The 20,192-nt window shown below is 41.0% G+C and overlaps 2 protein-coding genes across 2 annotated transcripts; both read left to right on the top strand.

Annotated features, from left to right (window-relative positions):
• Positions 1-6,842: 6,842 nt before the first annotated feature.
• On the top strand, positions 6,843-9,532 carry ripply1 (ripply transcriptional repressor 1). The gene is made up of 4 exons (XM_036588515.1): positions 6,843-7,506; positions 7,801-7,870; positions 8,579-8,652; positions 8,864-9,532. Exons 1-4 carry the CDS (start codon positions 6,977-6,979, stop codon positions 9,072-9,074), a joined length of 885 nt encoding a protein of 294 aa, XP_036444408.1. The 5' UTR covers positions 6,843-6,976; the 3' UTR covers positions 9,075-9,532.
• Positions 9,533-10,962: 1,430 nt separating this feature from the next.
• On the top strand, positions 10,963-19,269 carry LOC118820410 (transmembrane gamma-carboxyglutamic acid protein 3). Its single transcript, XM_036588734.1, has 4 exons — positions 10,963-11,033; positions 12,028-12,074; positions 14,438-14,598; positions 14,919-19,269. The coding sequence occupies exons 2-4, from the start codon at positions 12,065-12,067 to the stop codon at positions 15,471-15,473; spliced, it is 726 nt and encodes a 241-aa protein (XP_036444627.1). The 5' UTR covers positions 10,963-11,033; positions 12,028-12,064; the 3' UTR covers positions 15,474-19,269.
• Positions 19,270-20,192: the final 923 nt, after the last annotated feature.

The raw sequence follows: 20,192 nt of genomic DNA, 5'->3' as shown, positions 1-20,192 counted from the left end.
TAATCAAACTCTTATACTCACTTAAGTCATTCAGTGTGAGATTTGTTCTTATTACAGTTTATCTTAATTGCATTTACACGTATGGTGTCCCTCATCTCTAATGAGTTTAGTAATGAGCGGTCTAGAGGCTCCAGCCACTCCCATTGCTGTTCACACTTCTCTCCTTATCTGCGGAGGTGTTGAGGTGACACCAGCCCTCACACACTCTCTTTACTGGCACCCTAGTCCAGGTCACTGCAAGTATCAGAGCCAGGCCGACCATTCCCACTTCAGCACCTACACAGCCTGCTGCTGACCCCTGCCCTCCAGAATGACCACTGTTTCATAAACACACTTTGTGTTTGACAAAAACATGCTTTGTGTGCACGGCATCTAATGACCACACCACTGACCACAGTCATAATCATAATCCACTGGAGGTTTTGAAGATATTTCCCTGAACGCATACAGTTGTGATTAGATCAGCTTAACCCCTTGAACCCTCGGCGTGTTAATCAGTTATTAATCTTAAGACTCATTAAAGTCATTCTTATACAGTCGTATGCACAATTTAGATTTATTCGCTAAATTTAACATAATGGGGGAAAAAAAACATAATAGGGAGTCTGTGCAAAAGTTATGACACATTTTATGTTTTTTTTCCCAATTTGTTAAATTCTATGCACTAAAATTTACAGAGAAATGCCAAATACGAGTTGTTCTCTGTAGAGGATGCGTTAACTTCATTTCACTTAGAAAATCAACACGACATGTCATTTGAGCCAAAGAGTTTGAGATTTGGCATATGACTGTAGAAAATACACTGTAAAAAATGGCTCATTAATGTGGTAACATGTAAATGAATTAGTTTTATTCAACCTAAATAAATACTTTGAACAATTCATTCAGTAAATGTTACTTTTTAGCTGAAAAAAAAATAGTTCAATTGCTTGTTACCACATGAAGTAATTTTTTTAGGTTGACCTGACATGCCATTTTTTTAGTGTAAATGATTTGGTAGCTTGGTGTTATGTAACTAATGTGTAAGCTATGTAGTTATGAGAGTGAGACATTGAAATAAAGGTCCACATATGCTCAGCTTTGCCAGGCCAGAGTGGTTTCATTTCAAAGTAAGATTAGCTAATACAGTGACACCCTGTTAGCTGGCCAACAATTCACATCATACAGCAAGACTCAAAATTTAAAAGCGGTGTCCTGTGTCTCATTTGATGTAATCTGCATCCAGTTGTGTATATAATGATAAAGCTGTATTTACACTAAGAGTTTTTTCTTCAACCACCAGCACATATTTTACAGAAATGGCCGCAAGGCAGTCAGAAAGTGCTTCTACCAGCATTTTTTCACTTTTAAACGTTGAAAAAGTTCAACCTTTCAGAAAAGGGTTGTGTGATGTCAGTCTTTTTATCAGCCATCCAATCAGGTCACAGCTCAGTGAGCTTGGGAAAACAAGCAAGATGGAGGGCAGAATGGTGGTGGAAAAATTAGTGCTGTTAGTTTGCAAAAGCACTCCGATTACCCTGATTTTCCTCTTCATTGAAAACTTATTATTATTATTATTAGTAGTAGTAGTAGCAGTAGTAGTAGTAGTAGTAGTAGTAGTAGTAACTATCTGCAATTTGGCTGTAAAGAAATCAGCCATAGAAATTCATAATGCATCCCTACTTATTATCACCATTGACTTCTTATTGCTAATAGCACTCTACGAATGATATAGGTCAGTGTACTTGTTGTTGTTGTTGTTGTTAATATTATTGCAACACTGGGAATGCCTGTGAGTACATTGGAAGAACACTGTGGGACATAAATAAATAAATAAACATTACTATTACTTCTTTATCTTCAGTATGTTCATATTAAACATGCATTACAGGTCAGTCACTGTAAGTGTACGTACAAGTCAGTAAGAGGTCAGTGTTTGAGTCCAGGACAGAGTGTGTAGGTGTTGTGCTGGGAACAGTTCTGCAGACTCTGCTTCATGTACTGGGTGTAACTGGGTGCCAGTAGAGAGACTAGATCAGTAGAGGAGGTGAGAGAAGTGTGCTGATGGAAGTGTGAGGGCTGGTGTCATTCCTACACCTCCCCAAAATGAGAGCAGAAGTGTGAGGACAGAGATCAACAGGGTCACTGCACGGAATTGGACACTGTGACCCTGGACTGGGATCAGTCTGACACATGGTAGCATTTAATGATGTTTATAGTAATGTTGTTATAATGTTATTATGACTATTTTTAAATATGTTAACCACAAATCATTATGATGTCAATCACTAGTGTGACTGGCTCTACATGTTTACCAGCTACTTATTGCCTATCTTCATATACGGCTCTGTGTCCATTCCCACCATATATGACTCAATCCGCCAGTCTACTGTTAATTCAATCAACACTTTACACATGAAGTGCCAAAAGGCTGATGTGAGTTAATTAGGCAACTGCATTTGTCCAGTCTAGAACAATCTGAGCCTAACTCAATAAAATCAGAATACTATCATCTTAAATTATCTAAACTACACAGTGGTAGAACAAAAATAGCCATTTCCAACTGCAAGATTTTCACATAATATAACTGTAACCAAATAAGGGGAACCTTTAGTGGCTGTATCTTTACTTGATCGCTTTCAGTGTCAGTTTCAGCAAAGTGCTGGACAAATGACCTGTCATGGGGAAATATACATATCTTTTCTGTGGATGTCTGGGAGATTGTTGGTGGTTTTGTGTTCCACACTGTTTTCCAGTATAGTTCTATCAATATGTCAACAGTTCCTTATAGTAATTCCTTCTTATCTTCATAACATTCCCAAGATGGGATATAATCGCTGGTCTTTTGAGAAAACCATCACAGGAATTTCCCCTTAAGCATTGATAAGTTCCACCAATAACACACTTTGAATGCCATAATTCTGCAATCCAATTAATCATGAAAGCTCTCTTCTAGATTGAGGGAAGGGTTATGTGCTGGGCAAAGCATTGCTGGAGTATCACTCAGTCCAGTGAGTTAGAGGTGCTGCTTCTTTTTGTGACATGGCACACAGTATAAAATGCACCATGGGCAAATAAGGTGACAGAAAGAAAGAAAGAAAGAAAGAAAGAAAGACTAATAATTAAAGGAGTAAAGGCCACAGTGTATAAGAAAGAAAGAAAGAAAGAAAGAAAGACTAATAATTAAAGGAGTAAAGGCCACAGTGTATAAGAACGAAAGAAAGAAAGAAAGAAAGAAAGAAAGAAAGAAAGAAAGAAAGAAAGAAAGACTAATAATTAAAGGAGTAAAGGCCACAGTGTATAAGAAAGAAAGAAAGAAAGAAAGAAAGAAAGAAAGACTAATAATTAAAGGAGTAAAGGTCACAGTGTATAAAAAAGAAAGAAAGAAAGACTAATAATTAAAGGAGTAAAGGTCACAGTGTATAAAAAAGAAAGAAAGAAAGAATACTAATTAAAAGACTGAAGGCCACAGTGTATGAGAAAGAAAGAAAGAAAGAAAGAAAGAAAGAAAGAAAGAAAGAAAGAAAAAAGATTAAGCACACAGAGTAATGAAGGCTACAGTGCAGAGAGAGAGAGAGAAAGAGAGAGAGAGAGAGAGAGAGAGAGAGAGACTAATTACAAAAGGACAGACGGCTACAGTGCATAAGAAAGAAGAGAGAAAGACAAAAGGACACTAGTGCAGAGAGATAGAGAGAGACTAATAAGTAAAGGACTGAAGGCCACAATGTATAAGAAAGAAAGAAAGAAAGAAAGAACAGGACAAAGAGACAGAGAGAGAGAGAGAGACAGAGAGAGAGAGAGAGAGAGAGGGAGAGAGAGAGAGAGTAATAATTAAAGGACTGAAAGCTGCAGTACTGCAGTGCTACAGGTTAGTGAAGTTGCTGAAGCTGTTGTGTTGATGCGGATTTCTCCTCCACACTGCTGCAGTGTTGATTTAGATGGAGAATACACACACACACACACACACACACACACACACACACACACATACACACACACAGGGCAGTGGGGCTGATCATGCACACATTCCTCCCTCAGGGGGAGAGCAGGGTGTAGAGGGTGTGGAGAGCAGTGTTGGGGGTTTCCAAAGCTCAGCAAATGGCCAAACACACCACGGTTCACCTACCTACACTGCCCCCAGAGACTTGCCACAAATGAACAGAGTAAACAACGGCCTCTCCTCTGTTTTCATTACAGCTATTCCTCCAGATTAGACATTTGCTCAAGATAAGGCATTTAACGGAGCTTCAGTGTAAATTACAGTTCAAACTACAGTTCAGACGACAATTCCGTTAAAACTACGGTTCAGTCTACAGTTCAATTCAAACTACAATTTGTACTGTAGTTTATACTACAGTTCAAACTATAGCTCATACTACAGTTCAGTGTAAACTACAGTTCAGGGCCTTTAACAGTTAAAGTTAATTCAGTGTAAATTGCTAATAGCTGATTGATCTGCATGCGATGTGGGTCTAAACTCTTTGTCAGCAGTGCTGTAGTTTGCAGATGGTGTTAGCCTCGTTTATTGTGCATGTGTAAAAAATCTAATAAAATACGGGTAAAATCGGCCAGGGTGCCAGAACTCCTCTAAATAACAATGGCCTGTATTTGAAAATGTACTGTGAAAATGCTCTCAGTCTGAAGACTTTATACTGCATTCTTCCAAGCACTGTTATTTACAACTTTAATGATGATATTAAAACATCCCAGGAAATACATGAAAACAAGGCAGAGAAGAATTTTTATAGGCATTAGCTTTAGCATTCAAAAGTTTGAAATCACTTGTTATATTAATAATCATCTTTTTATATGCAAGAATATCTGTATAATATTGATTTAAAAGTCATAGCTAGAAACTAAGGGGTTTTTAAGACATTTTCTTCAATGTTTCAAGTTGAGAGCAACAAGAAGTTAATAAATGCTAAATTACTAAATATTTACCATATCATGTTTTATTTGTCATAACAGTAAATGACTGGCTGCTAGATTTATTCGCCAGTCATTGTGGATGTTCATTTATTAATTAGAGTTTCAGTCTTGATGTTACACATTATTAAAAACACTGATTCTTATGCGAGCGAGACGGCAAATAAAACTCACAGAAAAATGTCTTTAAAGAACAGAAAATAAATACGTTGTAAATTCAAATGTATTGTTTATAGTTCATTCATACTTTATTGTTTTTGTAAAAACTTCTCCATAATTCAGTGGTTAAGGTGGGGACAGATTCATTCAGAGTGGTTTGATGCGAAATAATTCATTTGTAGAGAAACTCACCAACTCAGATTTCTTTACAGTTGTGGTGATACAAACCAGGGGTCACAATGTCTGCAACACAAATTTAACCTTTTTATTTACTATATAAACCACCAGTCAGTCTACACGTGTCTTCTGAGTTCTTAAATGTAATGTTGATGATGGTAAAATAGTCATAAATCTGAAAAAATACATTTTCTTTGGGGACTATTTGGCCTTAGAAGACCCTTCACGTTCCAAAGGTTTTACCACAGTAAAACAATGTCTCAGACATCAGACAGCGTGTTCATAATCATTTCATGTTTAACTGTCTGTGAGGGAGCTTTTAGGTGGCCGTCTGGTTCCTATCATCACCACTATAAACAATTCTGACTCGCCAAGTTTTTCTAGAACGGAGCATTTAACACCAAACCACTCTGAATGACTGTGTTTACATCTTAACCATTTAATTATGTAGAATATTAGAAAAATCGATGGAGTTCCCCTTTAAGCTGCATATAACTGAAAATGAACTGTGCGCGACTTGTTTCTCCTCAGTTTAAGATGATAGCGTACGTGCGTGCCTTTGTGTGTGTGTGTGTGTGTGTGTGTGTGTGTGTGTCCATTTGTGCCTTTTGCCTGCTTGTCAGTTTGCTGGCCCTACAGGAGGTCAGTATGGCGCTGTCCTGCAAAATTTGCTCTTCCAAATGGAGCCGCAAAGTCCATCAAGCCCCCATTAGAGGCTCATTAAAGCCGTGTAGTGAGAGATTTGGCGCCTGTCTTAACGGGCTCCAGAGCGAGCGCGTGCTTCAAGAAAAACACGAAGCGCGAAGCGAAGTCTGACCTGAGATCAGCTTCAGCAGAGACACGACCTCAGAGACGCGAGCTGAGCTCAGCAGAGCAGACCCCAGATCAGCAGACGCGCAGGACACTGTCATAGAATAAGGAATCACTGAGAAGTTCATTCGTGCGTTTCTCTCGGACTTTATACGTACGTTCTGTCTACGTGTTTTAACTCACGGGTCTGAGTTTATGTCGTGCGGAATGCGAGACACTGTAAATAATTCTGAGATAAAGTATCAAATACATTTAAAAATGTATGAGAATGGCCAAACATGTATTTCCCCTTTTGCTTAAAGGGGAATTCCACCTCCGTTTTTTTAAATTTCGGAATAATCCAGTCCTTCAGATGTAAACAGATCCTTTCAGAGCTGTAGAGAAACTTACAGGCTCTGATTTCTGTACAGTGTTGATGATAGGAACCAGGTCTACAACACAAACATAGCCATTTTATTTACTATTCAAAACCACCAGTGAACCTACACAAGTCTTCTGAGTTTTTATGTGTAATGTTGATGGTAAAATGGTCATAAATCTGAAAACAATAAGTTTTCTTTGGTAACTATTTTGCCTTATAACGCCCTGCATCGTAAGGCCATGAATAGATTAAAATAAATGGATTTGTGGATAAATGGACTTCCTCATGTAATAACTTTCTGTGAGGGAGCTTTTAGAGGTGGATGTCTGGTTCTTATTACCACCGCTGTGAACAACTCTGACTCTGTAAGTTTCTCTAGAACGGAGCATTTCACGCCAAATCACTCTGAATGACTGTTAACATCTCAATTATTTATGTAGAATTTTTGAAAATTGGTGGAGTTCCCCTTTACTGTGCTGTAGTATATGGAATACATTTCGGAGTGAAACAATGTATTTGAAAGGTATCAGCGTATTGGAAACCAATTAACTAACTCCGTTTTATATGCCCCCCCTCTCCTGCAATTGCCCCCCGTCGTCCTTCTCACAGATGGTGTCTAAGTTTGCCCCTCTGTGTTGTTGCAATAACCTCGCGGTACCAGATTTCTCACCCTCACGCTGCGGTGGCCTGTTTATACAACTGGGGAAGTCTTCACACCCAGATGTCCCTCAGCGGCCCACTCATTTGGCAGATGATTGGGCGTTTGGGTGTGAAGACCACCAGAGCCACACCCCCTCTCCAAACCACGCCCATCCTCGCGCGCTGCCTCTTTATAAACGCAGTGAGCCGCTCCTCTTCATTCATTCGCTCTCTCTCCTTCTTCGGTTCGACGGCTCTTCGCATCTACCGGAGGAAATAACCGCCTCAAACGGACCGACTGTGAAGGACTCGTTCTTTCTCTCTCGGACTATCACACGAAACGAAAACAACATGAATTCTGCCTGCCTCGTCGCCACCCAGACGCCTTTCGTCAACCCTTCAGCTTTTGTCCAGGCTGAGAGCCAGCCTGGTGGGCAGCAGTCTCCCGTGAGCAGGTGAGCGGGAAGCTTCTCGTCGCTAAAGAGCAAAACCTCATAATTAGCTAAGTTTGAAGTCTGGCAGGACGTTAGCTAAAAAGCTAGCACAATTCTGAGGTAGAACAATGTTCAAGAGCAAGACAACCTGCTGTTGTTTTGGGGTAGCGTTAACTGTGGGGAGTTCGTGTTTTATGTTCATACATCATCTGGAAATTCATGTAGTCCACACTGGACGTTCACCTTAGGCTACAGTCTTCAGTTTGAGCCTCCTTCTTCACTGACACTGACCGTTTCGCTCTTGCCTTCTTCCAGCCGTGCTGTCCTGTGGAGACCCTGGCTCGTCACCAGCCAAGATGGGTGCAAGAGAAACAAGCTCGCATGTGTAAGTTTTATCCTGTCATGCTAAAAGTGTTTGTCATTTTTAATACTAAGTGCAGTTTTGTTTATGCAGTACCTCTGAATAGTTATCACTGACCTACATGAAAGCCTTCATTCATATGGTAATTTAAGAAGAATGAATATTTTCACTAAGCCTTATCAGTGAAATCAAATGAGTAGGGCTTGTGTAGTGCATTTATTATCTACAGTGTTTTCATAAGCAACCTGAGTCCTTAGAGCCAGCAGGGAGCTTGAAGGAGACAGACAGGCATGTGGAGCGCATTAGCAACAGTATGCTAGAGCAGGAGGTGCGACTTTCAGGCTGTTTTGTTGACACCGAGCCACTCAGCGCAAAGGCAGAGGGAGCAACTGTAACACTGAGACACTCTGCCATATGGCACCACTGTCTGAGGCAAAGCAAGTTTGGCACCCAGTGCGGAGGTGTAGGGAGAATAGCTTCCAGAGAGGTAGAGCATGCCTGCCAAGATTGAAGTAGACACCTCTGGCTCTGGGGAGAGTGTTTGGGCCAGTTTCCCACCCTTAGCCTGACACCCACCAAGTCACAGCTCTTGCATCCTGCCCAAGGCGCTATACGGCCACGGAGCTGGCGCTGATGTCACCCCATAAATGCTAGGCAGGAAGCTGTGTTGGATGCTTTTGCTCGTTTTGTGTTTTGCAAGTGTGGCCTTACACCTCTTTTCTCTCTTTACAGCCTTACACCAGACCAACAGTGCCGGGTAACACCACAGCAGATGGCAAAACTCAGTCTTTCCAGCACCCTGTCAGGTGAGCGCTCTTTTGTTTTGGTTGGGTTTTGGTCTGTAAAGCTGTGACCTATAGTTAGATATCCTGCTGAAATAAGGCGGCTTTTATTTCACGACATTAACTCCCAATTTGTGAATTAGAACTTGTGCTTGGGGCCAAAGTGAAAAAAGTAAAGCCTATTTCCAACCCGAAGGGAATGCCATTTTAAATATTTGTTCTCTTTTTATCACAGACTCTTCTGGCCAAAGTCCAAGTCATATGACTACCTCTACAGCGATGGCGAAGCTCTGCTGAGAAATTTCCCAGTCCAGGCAACCATCAGCTTCTACGATGAGTCAGACAGCGAGGATGAGGAAGAGGAGCAGGACGACTGGGAGGAGGAGGAAGACAGTGACGAAAAAGAGTGCCTCAAACCCCAGAGCTATTTCTCCACCTACAACTGAATTCACACACGCTATGATGGCAGCTTCTGGAGAACTATAGTACGAACATTCACAAGAACTATCACATTCTCAGATGGGACTGTATCCAGTGTCTTCACAAAACAAATATTTTGATAGCGCATGCCCACCACAGCCTGCATGGGTGTCAGTTTTTTTTTCCAAATTCCATTCATGTAATGCCAGCTTCCAAAAAAAGAAACGAGAAAAAAGTTCAGAACGGAAAGTCTTCCTAATTGTAAATTCCTCTGGGAATTGAATAATGGCAAACAATCCCACATTGGGATGAATGTGTTGTTTCCAAGCCATCTCAGGGTCTCTGTTTTGTTTTGTACACGAGATTCCTTTATCTGTATTTTATTCCCCTGTCCCTAATTTATGTTGTACATATCTTAATATATTTATGTCTTATTTTTGTACTTTTGTGCATTTGACACAGAATAAACTATATGTAAAAGTAATGAAAGTGAGTGTCTTTTTCTCTCTTTTTTTTCTTATTTTTTAAGTTAAGCGTTCGGGGTTAATGAACAACACCTCTCTTTAAACTCTGGTGATTCTCTCTTTGATGTCAGCCGACTCTATCTGCCTGCCCAGAGAGGGCCTGTTCCATGTCTGCCTGGTTTTAAGTATTGCAGATCTGATAGACGAGACTGGGTACGCCCTGTGGAGAATGTCAGAGGTTAAAGATTTAGCTCTCTCCAAGTGACACAGGTCATAGGAAGTCTGCTGTTGTTAGTTAAACAGCTGTAGATTATGCACAAATGAAAAAAAAGTACAAAGAAACCGAAAAGGTGGCTTTTTTAAGTGAAATATTTTAACCGTATTGTATATGTGTGCTCTAACATACACATACATATTAAATGTATACATACAGTATATGCAATACATTCAGTCATGTGCAAAAATCTGAGACCACTCTTTCATTGATTTAATTTCCAGTCAAAATGGCCAGTACGTGTTTGTCAGCATACAGGAAAAAAACAGAAAACATAATTAACAGAAAATTGCCTCATCAACTAAACATAATACCATTTTTCCAGTATTTTGTGTGTCCACCCTTTGCTTTTATTATAACGTCCATTTTATTCAGCAGACCTGCTTTCAGTTTTTCAAAGAAATCTGCAGGGATATTTTTCCACACCTCCAAAGTTCAGTCTTAGAAGTCAGTTGCATTTTCTTCTTTTCACCAGCCAAGTAACCCCAACGGCTGTTAAGCGTCCCATTTTCTATATATCTTAACAGTTTTTTTTACTCCAGTTTTGGATTCTTTTGACTTTCCCCATCTTTATGCAATTGGCCTTAATGGCCGTTTTGAGTGTAAGTTTAATAAATGAAGGGTGGTCTCTGATTTTCGCACAGTGCTGTATTTACTGTATGTGCTATATATTCAGGCATCTGTTCTCGTAGCATTGCTGTTCCATTTAGTGCGATCTGCTTAGACTCCCACAACAGAATTATTCCCACTACAGGTGACACACAAAACTGTCACAGATCAGTTCAACACTGACCTAATAAATCCAATGAAGGGGTTCAACGAGAAGAGCGGAAGTAGGGAAATGTAGTCTTTTAACGTAAGGTGTGGCATGGGAAGAGACCCGCCGATATTTTACACTCTACGAAATAAAAACAGCAGTTATCGCTGTCCAGTAGATCAGGACAGCTAACAAAACAGCTCAGACGCTAAAGAAGACCTGCGCTACTGTTTCCTGAAAAGACGTAAAAGCGTCTCACGCTTGTCTACGTGCGGACTACAATACCCAACATATATATTTATTTTTCATTCCAGAGGCATGACTTTGCGCGTCCAAAATAATCAGAAGCGATGTGATTGGCTGAGCAGGGGAAGCCCCCGGCTCCTATTGGTCAGTCGGCGTGTCAGTCAGACGCTCTCTGTGACTCATGTGGATGCTCCCTCGGTGGAAACAGGGACGAAATGGATCAGCAGTCGTAACGGCGCGGAAGGTAGGATAGCTTTATTTTTTATGTGCATCCGTAGAAGTTAGAAATGTGGGCCGCACGCGTGTCATTCTTTCTGTTTTCCATCGATTACTATAAAGGAAAACAAATCACAGAATCAAAGCCCGAGCAGTCTGTATGAATGTATAATGTATAGCGCTCAGCCTTGAAGGAGTTAGTTCTGAGTCCGCCGCTTTAGGCTGATGCGTGTCTTGATTAATATTTGATTAGCCTTTATGGCAGTAGGATGGCTTTCCAGCCGTGTGAGATGTGCCAGTTGCTCCTCGTGAGCCTTTGACACACTTACGACAAATATGAACAATAGGCTTTGACCGATTGACGATGTAGACACGGTTAAAGTGGTGAAATTGCGACCCGTTCTCGCCTTGTTCTCATCGAGCGCAGCCTTTTAGGTTCTGTAGGTGAGAGATTACAAAGCAGACACGTTCTCCTGTCCGTCTTCATTGCAAAAGCAGCAGCTGCAACTGTGAACCCGGTGCTGTTGTACTTCTAGCGCTGATACGGCGGAGTGATATAAATTTAGCTCTTGAACGCTAATGGCACATCTACCCGCTCCGTTTCCATGGAAACCTCCTCCCCCGCCCTCCTCCTCATGCATATTCATATGAGAGAGGTACAGACATCTATAAAAGGCGGACATCCTCTTACAGATAAGTCTAGAAATCAAAACTTTAGTATCTTCTGAAGAGGCTTATAAGACATTTTGTTGTGGTGTTGTCTGCTGCCCGCTCTTATTACAGAGCTGGCTATCTTGTTTGACCCTGTGTTTGTGTGTAGCCTGTGTAGTCCCATCTTTCAAGGACATGTTTCTTCAAGAGTGTGTTTTTTCCCCACCGTGTTGTTGAAGAGCAGATGTGTGAGACGTTTTTAGGCTTGAAATGACCTAGTATTTGTTTATCTAAGCGAAGAACAGATAGAAAAGAAAGATAAAGTAGGAATCTGCCACCACTTAACTCTTTCACTGTCTTTTTTTCTCCAGCACAGACCAACCGTTCATTGAGTTTTCCAGTGGTAGCATGGCAGCAGGTGAGCACTTCCATGCAAAGCATCTCTTCATTTTACAGTCCATTCACTAGTCAGATTTTAAAAGTAGGTTATGTGTTTATGGCAAGTTGGCTTTAAGAAAGATCTCTTACAACAGTACAGTGTTTTAAAGGAGTCTCATAGGGTTTGGCAAAGAGGCTGTTTACACCTTCAATCAACACACTTTTTCAATGGTTGGATCTTAGTGAAAAGCGTTAATGGAACCTCGTCAAAGTATATCCAGATACAATCTAGATATGAAACACATGTAAATTCAAGGTCTATGCAGCCTTGTAGTTGCGCGTCAAGGCCGTCAGGGTGGCTTTGGCATGCGTCTCCTGTGTCTCACTTATTCAAGTATATAAAAAATAGCCCATATAAATATTTCTATGTGTGATAGATATTTGTGAGGAAGGGGAATGATGCAAGTACAGGCTAGGATGGGAAATGGGAAGATCCTTTTTTTCTTCCAAAGTGATTACCAAGTATATGGCACATTACAGCTCCTGTACTTTTTAAGGGTCCCAAACTAAAGTAAAGGCACATAAAGTGTCATCATTTTGTGGAACACTGCAGTGCTGTTGGAGTTTTTAAACACCTCACTGTCACTGTTGGACTGAGAATAGTCCATCAACCAAAAATATCCAGCCAGTAGTGTCCTGGGGGCAGTGTCATGTGACCACTGATGCAGGACTAAAGGACACAAACTGTGCAGCAATAGATGAGCTACAGTCTCTGGCTTAACATCTACAAGGTGGACTGACAAGGTAGGAGAGGTCGCCAACTATCTGCAGAGTCAATCGCTACAAACTACATGTGGCCTTCAGATTAGCTCAAGAACAGCGTAGAGAGCTTCATGGAATGGGTTTCCATGGCCGAGCAGCTGCCTCCAAGCAAGTCAAATGCAGTGGTGTAAAGCGCCGCCACTGGACTCTAGAGCAGTGGAGACGTGTTCTCTGGAGTGATGAATCACGTTTCTCCGTCTGGCAATCCGATGGACGAGTCTGGGTTTGGCGGTTGCCAGGAGAACGGTACTTGTCTGACTGCATTGTGCCAAGTGTAAAGTTTGGTGGAGGGGGGATTATGGTGTGGGGTTGTTTTTCAGGAGTTGGGCTCGGCCCATTAGTTCCAGTGAAAGGAACTCTATATGCTTCAGCAGACCAAGAGATTTTCGACGATTGCATGCTCCCAACTTTGTGGGAACAGTTTGGGGATGGCCCCTTCCTGTTCCAACATGACTGTGCACCAGTACACAAAGCAAGGTCCATAAAGACATGGATGAGCGAGTTTGGTGTGGAAGAACTTGACTGGCCTCAATCCGATAGAACACGTTTGGGATGAATTAGAGCGGAGACTGCGAGCCAGGCCTTCTTGTCCAACATCAGTGTCTGATCTCACAAATGCACTTCTGGAAGAATGGTCACAAATTCCCATAAACACACTCCTAAACTTTGTGGAAAGCGTTCCCAGAAGAGTTGAAGCTGTTATAGCTGCAAAGGGTGGGCCAACATCATAATAAACCCTATGGATTAAAAATGGGATGTCAAATTCATATGCGTGTAAAGGCAGACGAGCGAATACTTTTGGCAATAAGGGGATCTATATAATAATAGTAATAAATGTAATAAGTAGGCTGGTTACAGTTACTCCAGCTAACTGTGATTATTTTCCACACTTGTTAGCCTTCACAATCATATGTTTACTTCAACAGAAAGTGATTTGTGCACATTTTCATCACTAGGTTGAGGCAGAGATGTCATTGGTCAAAAACAGCAACAGTTTATGCTATAACAGCTTTAGAGCTTTGCGGTGACTAATGTTTCTTTATTTGAGCTTGAACTATGTCTGTCATTAGTTGGGAGCAAGAGGCAAGATAGCTAATTAGCCAATCACTTTAAAAAACACTTTAAGCTTGTACATAATAGCTGTGTACAATGTTGAACAGTTGAATTGTTAATGGCAATTATTTATATGGCAATTAATTGTCAACTAAAATTTCATGATTGTGACAGGCCTAGTGATAAGGATTTTCTAACATAACTCTTATTTAACCCTAACCACGACCTTAGTAACAAAAAGGAATCCTACTTTACAAAGCAGGATCATTTTGTTGGTTCTGTTTTTCTCTGACATCTTGGTCCAGAAAACATCCGAAAACAAACACACATACAGGCAGAGGCAATGACACAGCGCTGTCTCAAGAGCTCTGACAAACTCGGAGCGATTCCATCTGCTTGTCTCCTGTTGTGACATCACCTTTGCCCTCGGCACAGATTTCTCTCTCTCTCTCTCTCTTTCTCTTGCTGTGTCTATTTTTTTGTTTCTCTCATTCTCTTAGTGTTTTTTCTCTCTTTCACTTTACACAGCATTCCTAGATGATAAGGATGCAAACTCTCTCCTCAAGCGTTTTCCACGGGCCAATGGCTTCCTGGAGGAGTTTCGGCAGGGCAACATCGAGAGGGAGTGTGTGGAAGAGAGCTGCAGTTTTGAGGAGGCCAATGAGGTGTTTGAGAACAAGGAAAAAACAGTAAGTGACACCATTTTTTAGATGCAGTGTGAATCTACAGGCTTTCCTGTATTTCCTTATGTAAACGATTAAATTAAGTAAATTCAGTAAGTAAATTCAGTATAACAGTACCGAACATTTTGAGCCAGTTACATTAAAACATTTGCCACTCATTAGTGTGCTATGCTTATCATTAATGGCTTACTCAAATTAACCAAGCAGAAATTAACCAGTTCAGTGCAGTAGTCACTGAATAGTAAGCCTCAAGATTATTAATAACTGAATAACAAACCTAATAACAGCACATTCAGACATAATACGTGCTCTCTTCTCAACTGTAGATGGAGTTTTGGAAGACGCGCAGTGTCTACACGGTGAACAGCAATGCCGAATCGCGCTCGGAGCGGGCGGACACTGTGTACATGGTGGTGCCGCTGCTCGGTGTGGCCCTCCTCATCATCATCGCGCTCTTCCTCATCTGGCGCTGCCAGCTGCAGAAGGCCACGCGCCGGCGCCCGGCCTATACACAGAACCGCTACCTGGCCAACCGCAATGCCCGCAGCCTTCCCAGAATCCTCGTGCACCGCGATGGTCCCTCCCACACAGACAGCTCCCATGATAGGCCCAGTGTGGTGGTCAGTGGCGGAGGCAGCGGAGAAAGAGGGGGTGGAGCCACAGCCACCCAGGACACCTCCAATCATGCTAGTCAAGCTCCAAACGGCCGTGGGCTCTACGTCCAGGATTCGTCTGTGTCTGTGGCTTCACGTCTGTCTGGGGCCACTCCTCCTCCTTCCTACGAGGAAGTGACAGGCCACTTGGAGAGCAGCAGCGATGAGACCACGGCTCCTTACAGTGACCCACCGCCCAAATATGAGGAGATAGTTAAAGAAAAGTGAGCATAGAAGAGACTCAAAACTGCCAGTCACGGTCAGTTTGGGGAAGCACTTGATCCTGAGCGCTCGTTTCAATGCGTATCTTGCTCAGACTAGCTAGCCAGCTGCTAGCTGCGTTTTTAACCTCTTGAGTTGCCCCTGGGCTGCTGCCCAAAGTTGTTAATGGATGTGTGGGCTGCACTACTACCAAATGTGGTCATCTTCGTGAAGTTGTATCCCTGAAGTCAAATCTTCTGAAGACCAGGCCTGCTTTGTGGACGGGACTCCTCACTGTTCTTTCTCACAATCTTCCAGAACCTTATCTGCCATCTCCACACTGCTTCACCCTTGCACCATACCCATTGCTTTTGGCTTCAGTCCTCAGAAAGGGATAACTGTAGAGGGAAGTGAGGGAATATTCTGTGAACTGCAGAAACAACCTGGTGGCTGGTCACCTGAATCTTTTTGAAAACATGTGGAACAGTGTAAAGATAATGTCTAAAGAGGTTTCAGATCACTGTGTGCCATCTCATTGACTAGGCTTGGTCCACTGGGGAAGTGTTATGAACTCCTCTAACACCAATATAGTCCCTCAGACCACATATCCTTAAAATTAGTACAACACCGTTATATCAGAGTGAGCAGAAGGAAAGTAATAGAGCGACTCCAAATGACCTTAAAGTAATATGCAAATAATAAGGCACACAGACGATCCAGCAATGGCGTATGCAAAATGCTATCAAATGAAAAATATTGATGGCTAGAAACACATGCAAGCAGAAAGGACTGGCAGAGCGTGAGCGCTTTGCTGCACATTTTTATTCAGCACACATTAGTCCTCTCTCCGCCTGAATACGAAATTCGACACAGGCCTTAATCACATGTAACGATCAATAGTCACTCAGTCTGTCTCTCTATTCAGCAGTATTGCTGCCAGCAATTTCACCTATCTTCCAAGATTCTTTCCTTCCCTTTCCGAGACACTACACAAAAACTCATAACCCACTGAGAGCACAATTACTGGGCAATGTAACATTCCAGACCCCGAATGACCCCCCCGTTCTCCTCCTCTCTTTTTTGTTTCCCCTCCGCTCTCTGACTGTTTACAGCTTTTGTTACTCTTTTTTACAATGGCATAAAAAAACAAACTGTGTGAATTTGTATAAAGCATTATGTGGCTTTTCAACCTCACCGGGTGCTATACTGTAGTATATAATGCTGCTTGTCCTCACGTTGTGTCGTTGCTCACACACTGTCTGCGACTTGGCTCTAACGAGTCGGCCAAACTGCCCATCCGTTATTATGCGCCTGAACAGTGTTTTCCAGCTCAGGTTTAAGCCAATGAACTGCCGCCTTTTACAGTAAATATGTAAATAATCTCTCACTGCCAGCCAATGGGGGAAATGTGGGGTTGTGGGGTGAAGCATTAAATGCTGTGCTGAAAATCAGCACTGCAGTAGAGCCACGTGTACGAAGGTGTTCCTCAGCGTTTAGGAGTAGCAGAAGATACACACTAAAGCTAGCACAGTCCTCTACCATGCGAATATAAGTATTACAGTGGATTCAGAGGCAGTGCTGCAGAGCTAACATCAAGATGTTGTAACTAGCAGAAGATACGCGCCAAAGCTAATATAGCCTGAAAATGTTTGTGCGGAACACGCTACCACGTGAATAAAAGTATTGTAACGGATCCAGCGGCAAAGCTGACGTCAAGATGATGTAGCATTTCATGCTAATCCCTGTAGGTCCATCCCAGTGACTCAAATGGTGGCTTAAACCTTTAGCTTGATGGTTAGCTTTGCTTGGAGCACTTGGGCTGGACTCCAAATCCAAAGATTCTATTTATAATACCCTTGAAAAAGTTTAATAAGAAGGATCTGTAAACTAGCTGAAAGTGGCAACAAGCGCAAGAGGATGAAACTGGCTGGATACACAAGGCTTGACTTTGCTTAGCCTGTGAAGGTTGAGCAGTAGCATAAACGACTTTGCCACCTCTCGCTTGTCTTTAGGCACGAAGTAAGGAACAGTTCTGCTGCTGTAAGGACACTGCCGCTTGGATTGAGCCTCCGATCTTGTCACCTGAGCCTCTGAAATGATTGATGAAGAATGGCCGTGGCTGAACAAACTTTACACTGACAAAGCACCAAGCCCTAGAGGCCATGTTGACTGCCTCGATGGTTGAAATTTGCTGATCTAAGATCAATTTGTGGCTTCTTTGTTGGAGGATTGATGAGTGAATGGATGCAGACAACTGACCTTGGAACTGACGTTAATGGCAACACGGGGTGTGGATAAGTTGGAAGATTATTAAGGCTGAAGGAAGAGATGTAGGGTTGTGAATAAAGTGCTACACATAGGCTTCTAATGTAACACCATTGTGCGTGTTGTCTGTAACCGGCTTGGTGTTTGTTGGATGAGAATGGTTGTGCGAGTGAATGTGCTAGTGCGTGTGTTTCTTTATTGCCACTTACCTACCTACCTAGAATGTGCCACCAGAGCCACACGTTTCCTTTCACACGTTAAACATGTTGTTTGTCATGGATCAAATGGCAGAACTTGCGTGCACCTTTGTTCTCCTGCTCAGCCTAAATTGCATGATGGATATTTTTTGTTTTCATTTATATTAATGTCTTATTTTTCAAGACTTCAAATTATGTCTACATTTTTACTGAAGCTCTATATATCTTGTATCTTAATGTGCTGGTTACACCTATTTAAACACTTTTTTAATCAGTGTAAGCGCTGTTGAAATTGTAATACGTATTTATGTAATATGAAAAAGAAATTGTACAATTGTGTATGCGTGAACTTGTATAAAATATATCACCCGTCATATTTTGTCATCCATTCCACATAGACGAACTATTTTTGCATATCTGTGTATTAAGACAACTTATAATTAAGGATATAGCGCTCACCAGCCGATGCATGAATATTCTTTTCTTTATCTTTTGAATAGCTTTAGCTTACTTGCATAAGTTAAACCTAATCATTTCTGTGCTAACACAGACTGCTTCACATACAGAGGGCTTATGATAGCATTAGCTGGTCAATGAAGAAGCTCATCCAAAGAAAACGGAGACGATCACCATAATCGCCATAAGGCGTTGTTTTGCTTTTACCAATTTTGGTGACTTGAAAAACAGAAAATTGTTGGAGTCTTCCCTACATCTCTCTCTCTTTCTCTCTTCCTCTCTTTCTCTGTTGCTCAAGTTTACCTCTTTGTAGAGCTTCCAGTCAGACTGGCTTAAAAACAGATATCATAACCCAACTTGTTACAAATATGACATTATGCTTGTATAACATATCAGTGTGGTTGCAAATGCTTTAGAGCACATGTAAGCTAGCAGATGTGTTAGCAGACTTGAAAATGCAGAATAATTGCTACAAATAATTTCTACATCCTAACGTGTAATTTTTTCCTTCTCTCTCTTTGTTTTATTTACGTGTCATTCCTCAGTGGACTGTGGTCAGGGAGGTAGCATCTTGCGTAGACCCTTAGGTCTGGAATCTAAAATGTGAAAATAGTTGGGATTTAGTAAAGAATATTATACAATGTATGTTTATGCCATTATTTGCCTCCTACCACATCACTCTTGATTAATTCTAAGGCCAAGTCATTAAACTCTATATGCACAAAGAGCCAGGGTTCCTGCTGATATTCTTGTTTTGGTTGGTGAATATATACCTGCGTTTGCCCCGTCACTTCGTTTGCCCCTCCCCTTTTCACTCTGTCATAACAATCTGTTTCTAAGTGCCAAAAGTTCCTGTTCGTGAAAGCACTGTATTCTTCGCGAATATTAAATGAGTGAACTACTCAGTTGTCTGACTGTTTATTGCACCAGTTAACCCAAACATGTCCAGCACGATAAGAAACCATGCCACAGAATTTGTTGAACTTGGTCAGAATGATGAAATTAGTAATAGTACTAACCAGGGTTCTAATAATATCCCCATGCAGACATCTGATCTATGGCAATGTATTGATTTCAAATTCATGACATGAATGATATATCCAACTTAAGTAAGTCACATGTGGACATGACATATTTGCCAATTTATTTGAAATTGGTAATTTTCAAATATGGGACATATATTTCAGCCATTTATCAGCATATACAAACATGTGTAAGACATAGTTAAGAGTATATGACAGAACCCATTATTCATCATATGGATGGCATATATTATTCATATATGCTTGCTTCACGTTACATAACGTGCAGTTTTTATGTGTCTTCTTTGTTCTAATAAAGTCAAAATGGGCATAATAGCTACGTAACTGAACTCTAAGATAAGCAATTAAATCATTAAAACACGAAAACCATGAAATAAATAAAAATATTGTTCCCTGACACATTTAAGTAACTTCATATTTACAGCAAACAGTAGTTTAAAGTTAAATATTTTCTTCAGATTTATAATCGGTAAAGCTCACAGAATCTATGGACCAAAAGAAAGTTAACATTTCAGATTGGGACATTAGTCGATTAGTTTTATTGTCAAAAAGAACAGTTTACAAAGGTCAGACATAGTTTGCAGTATTACCATACTGTCAGAATGATTACATACAGACGTCACAAAAACAGAGAGGGGGAAATAAATAAATAAATAAATAAATAAATAAACAAACAAATAAGGTAAATGTTGTAAGATGCTAGCAAAAGGGCACTTTGGGATTTTTGGATTATATATATATATATATATATATATATATATATATATATATATATATATATATAT

Source organism: Colossoma macropomum, unplaced genomic scaffold, assembly GCF_904425465.1.
Source record: "Colossoma macropomum unplaced genomic scaffold, Colossoma_macropomum, whole genome shotgun sequence".
Lineage (NCBI taxonomy): Eukaryota > Metazoa > Chordata > Actinopteri > Characiformes > Serrasalmidae > Colossoma > Colossoma macropomum.
This window is presented reverse-complemented; position numbering and strand designations above follow the sequence as displayed.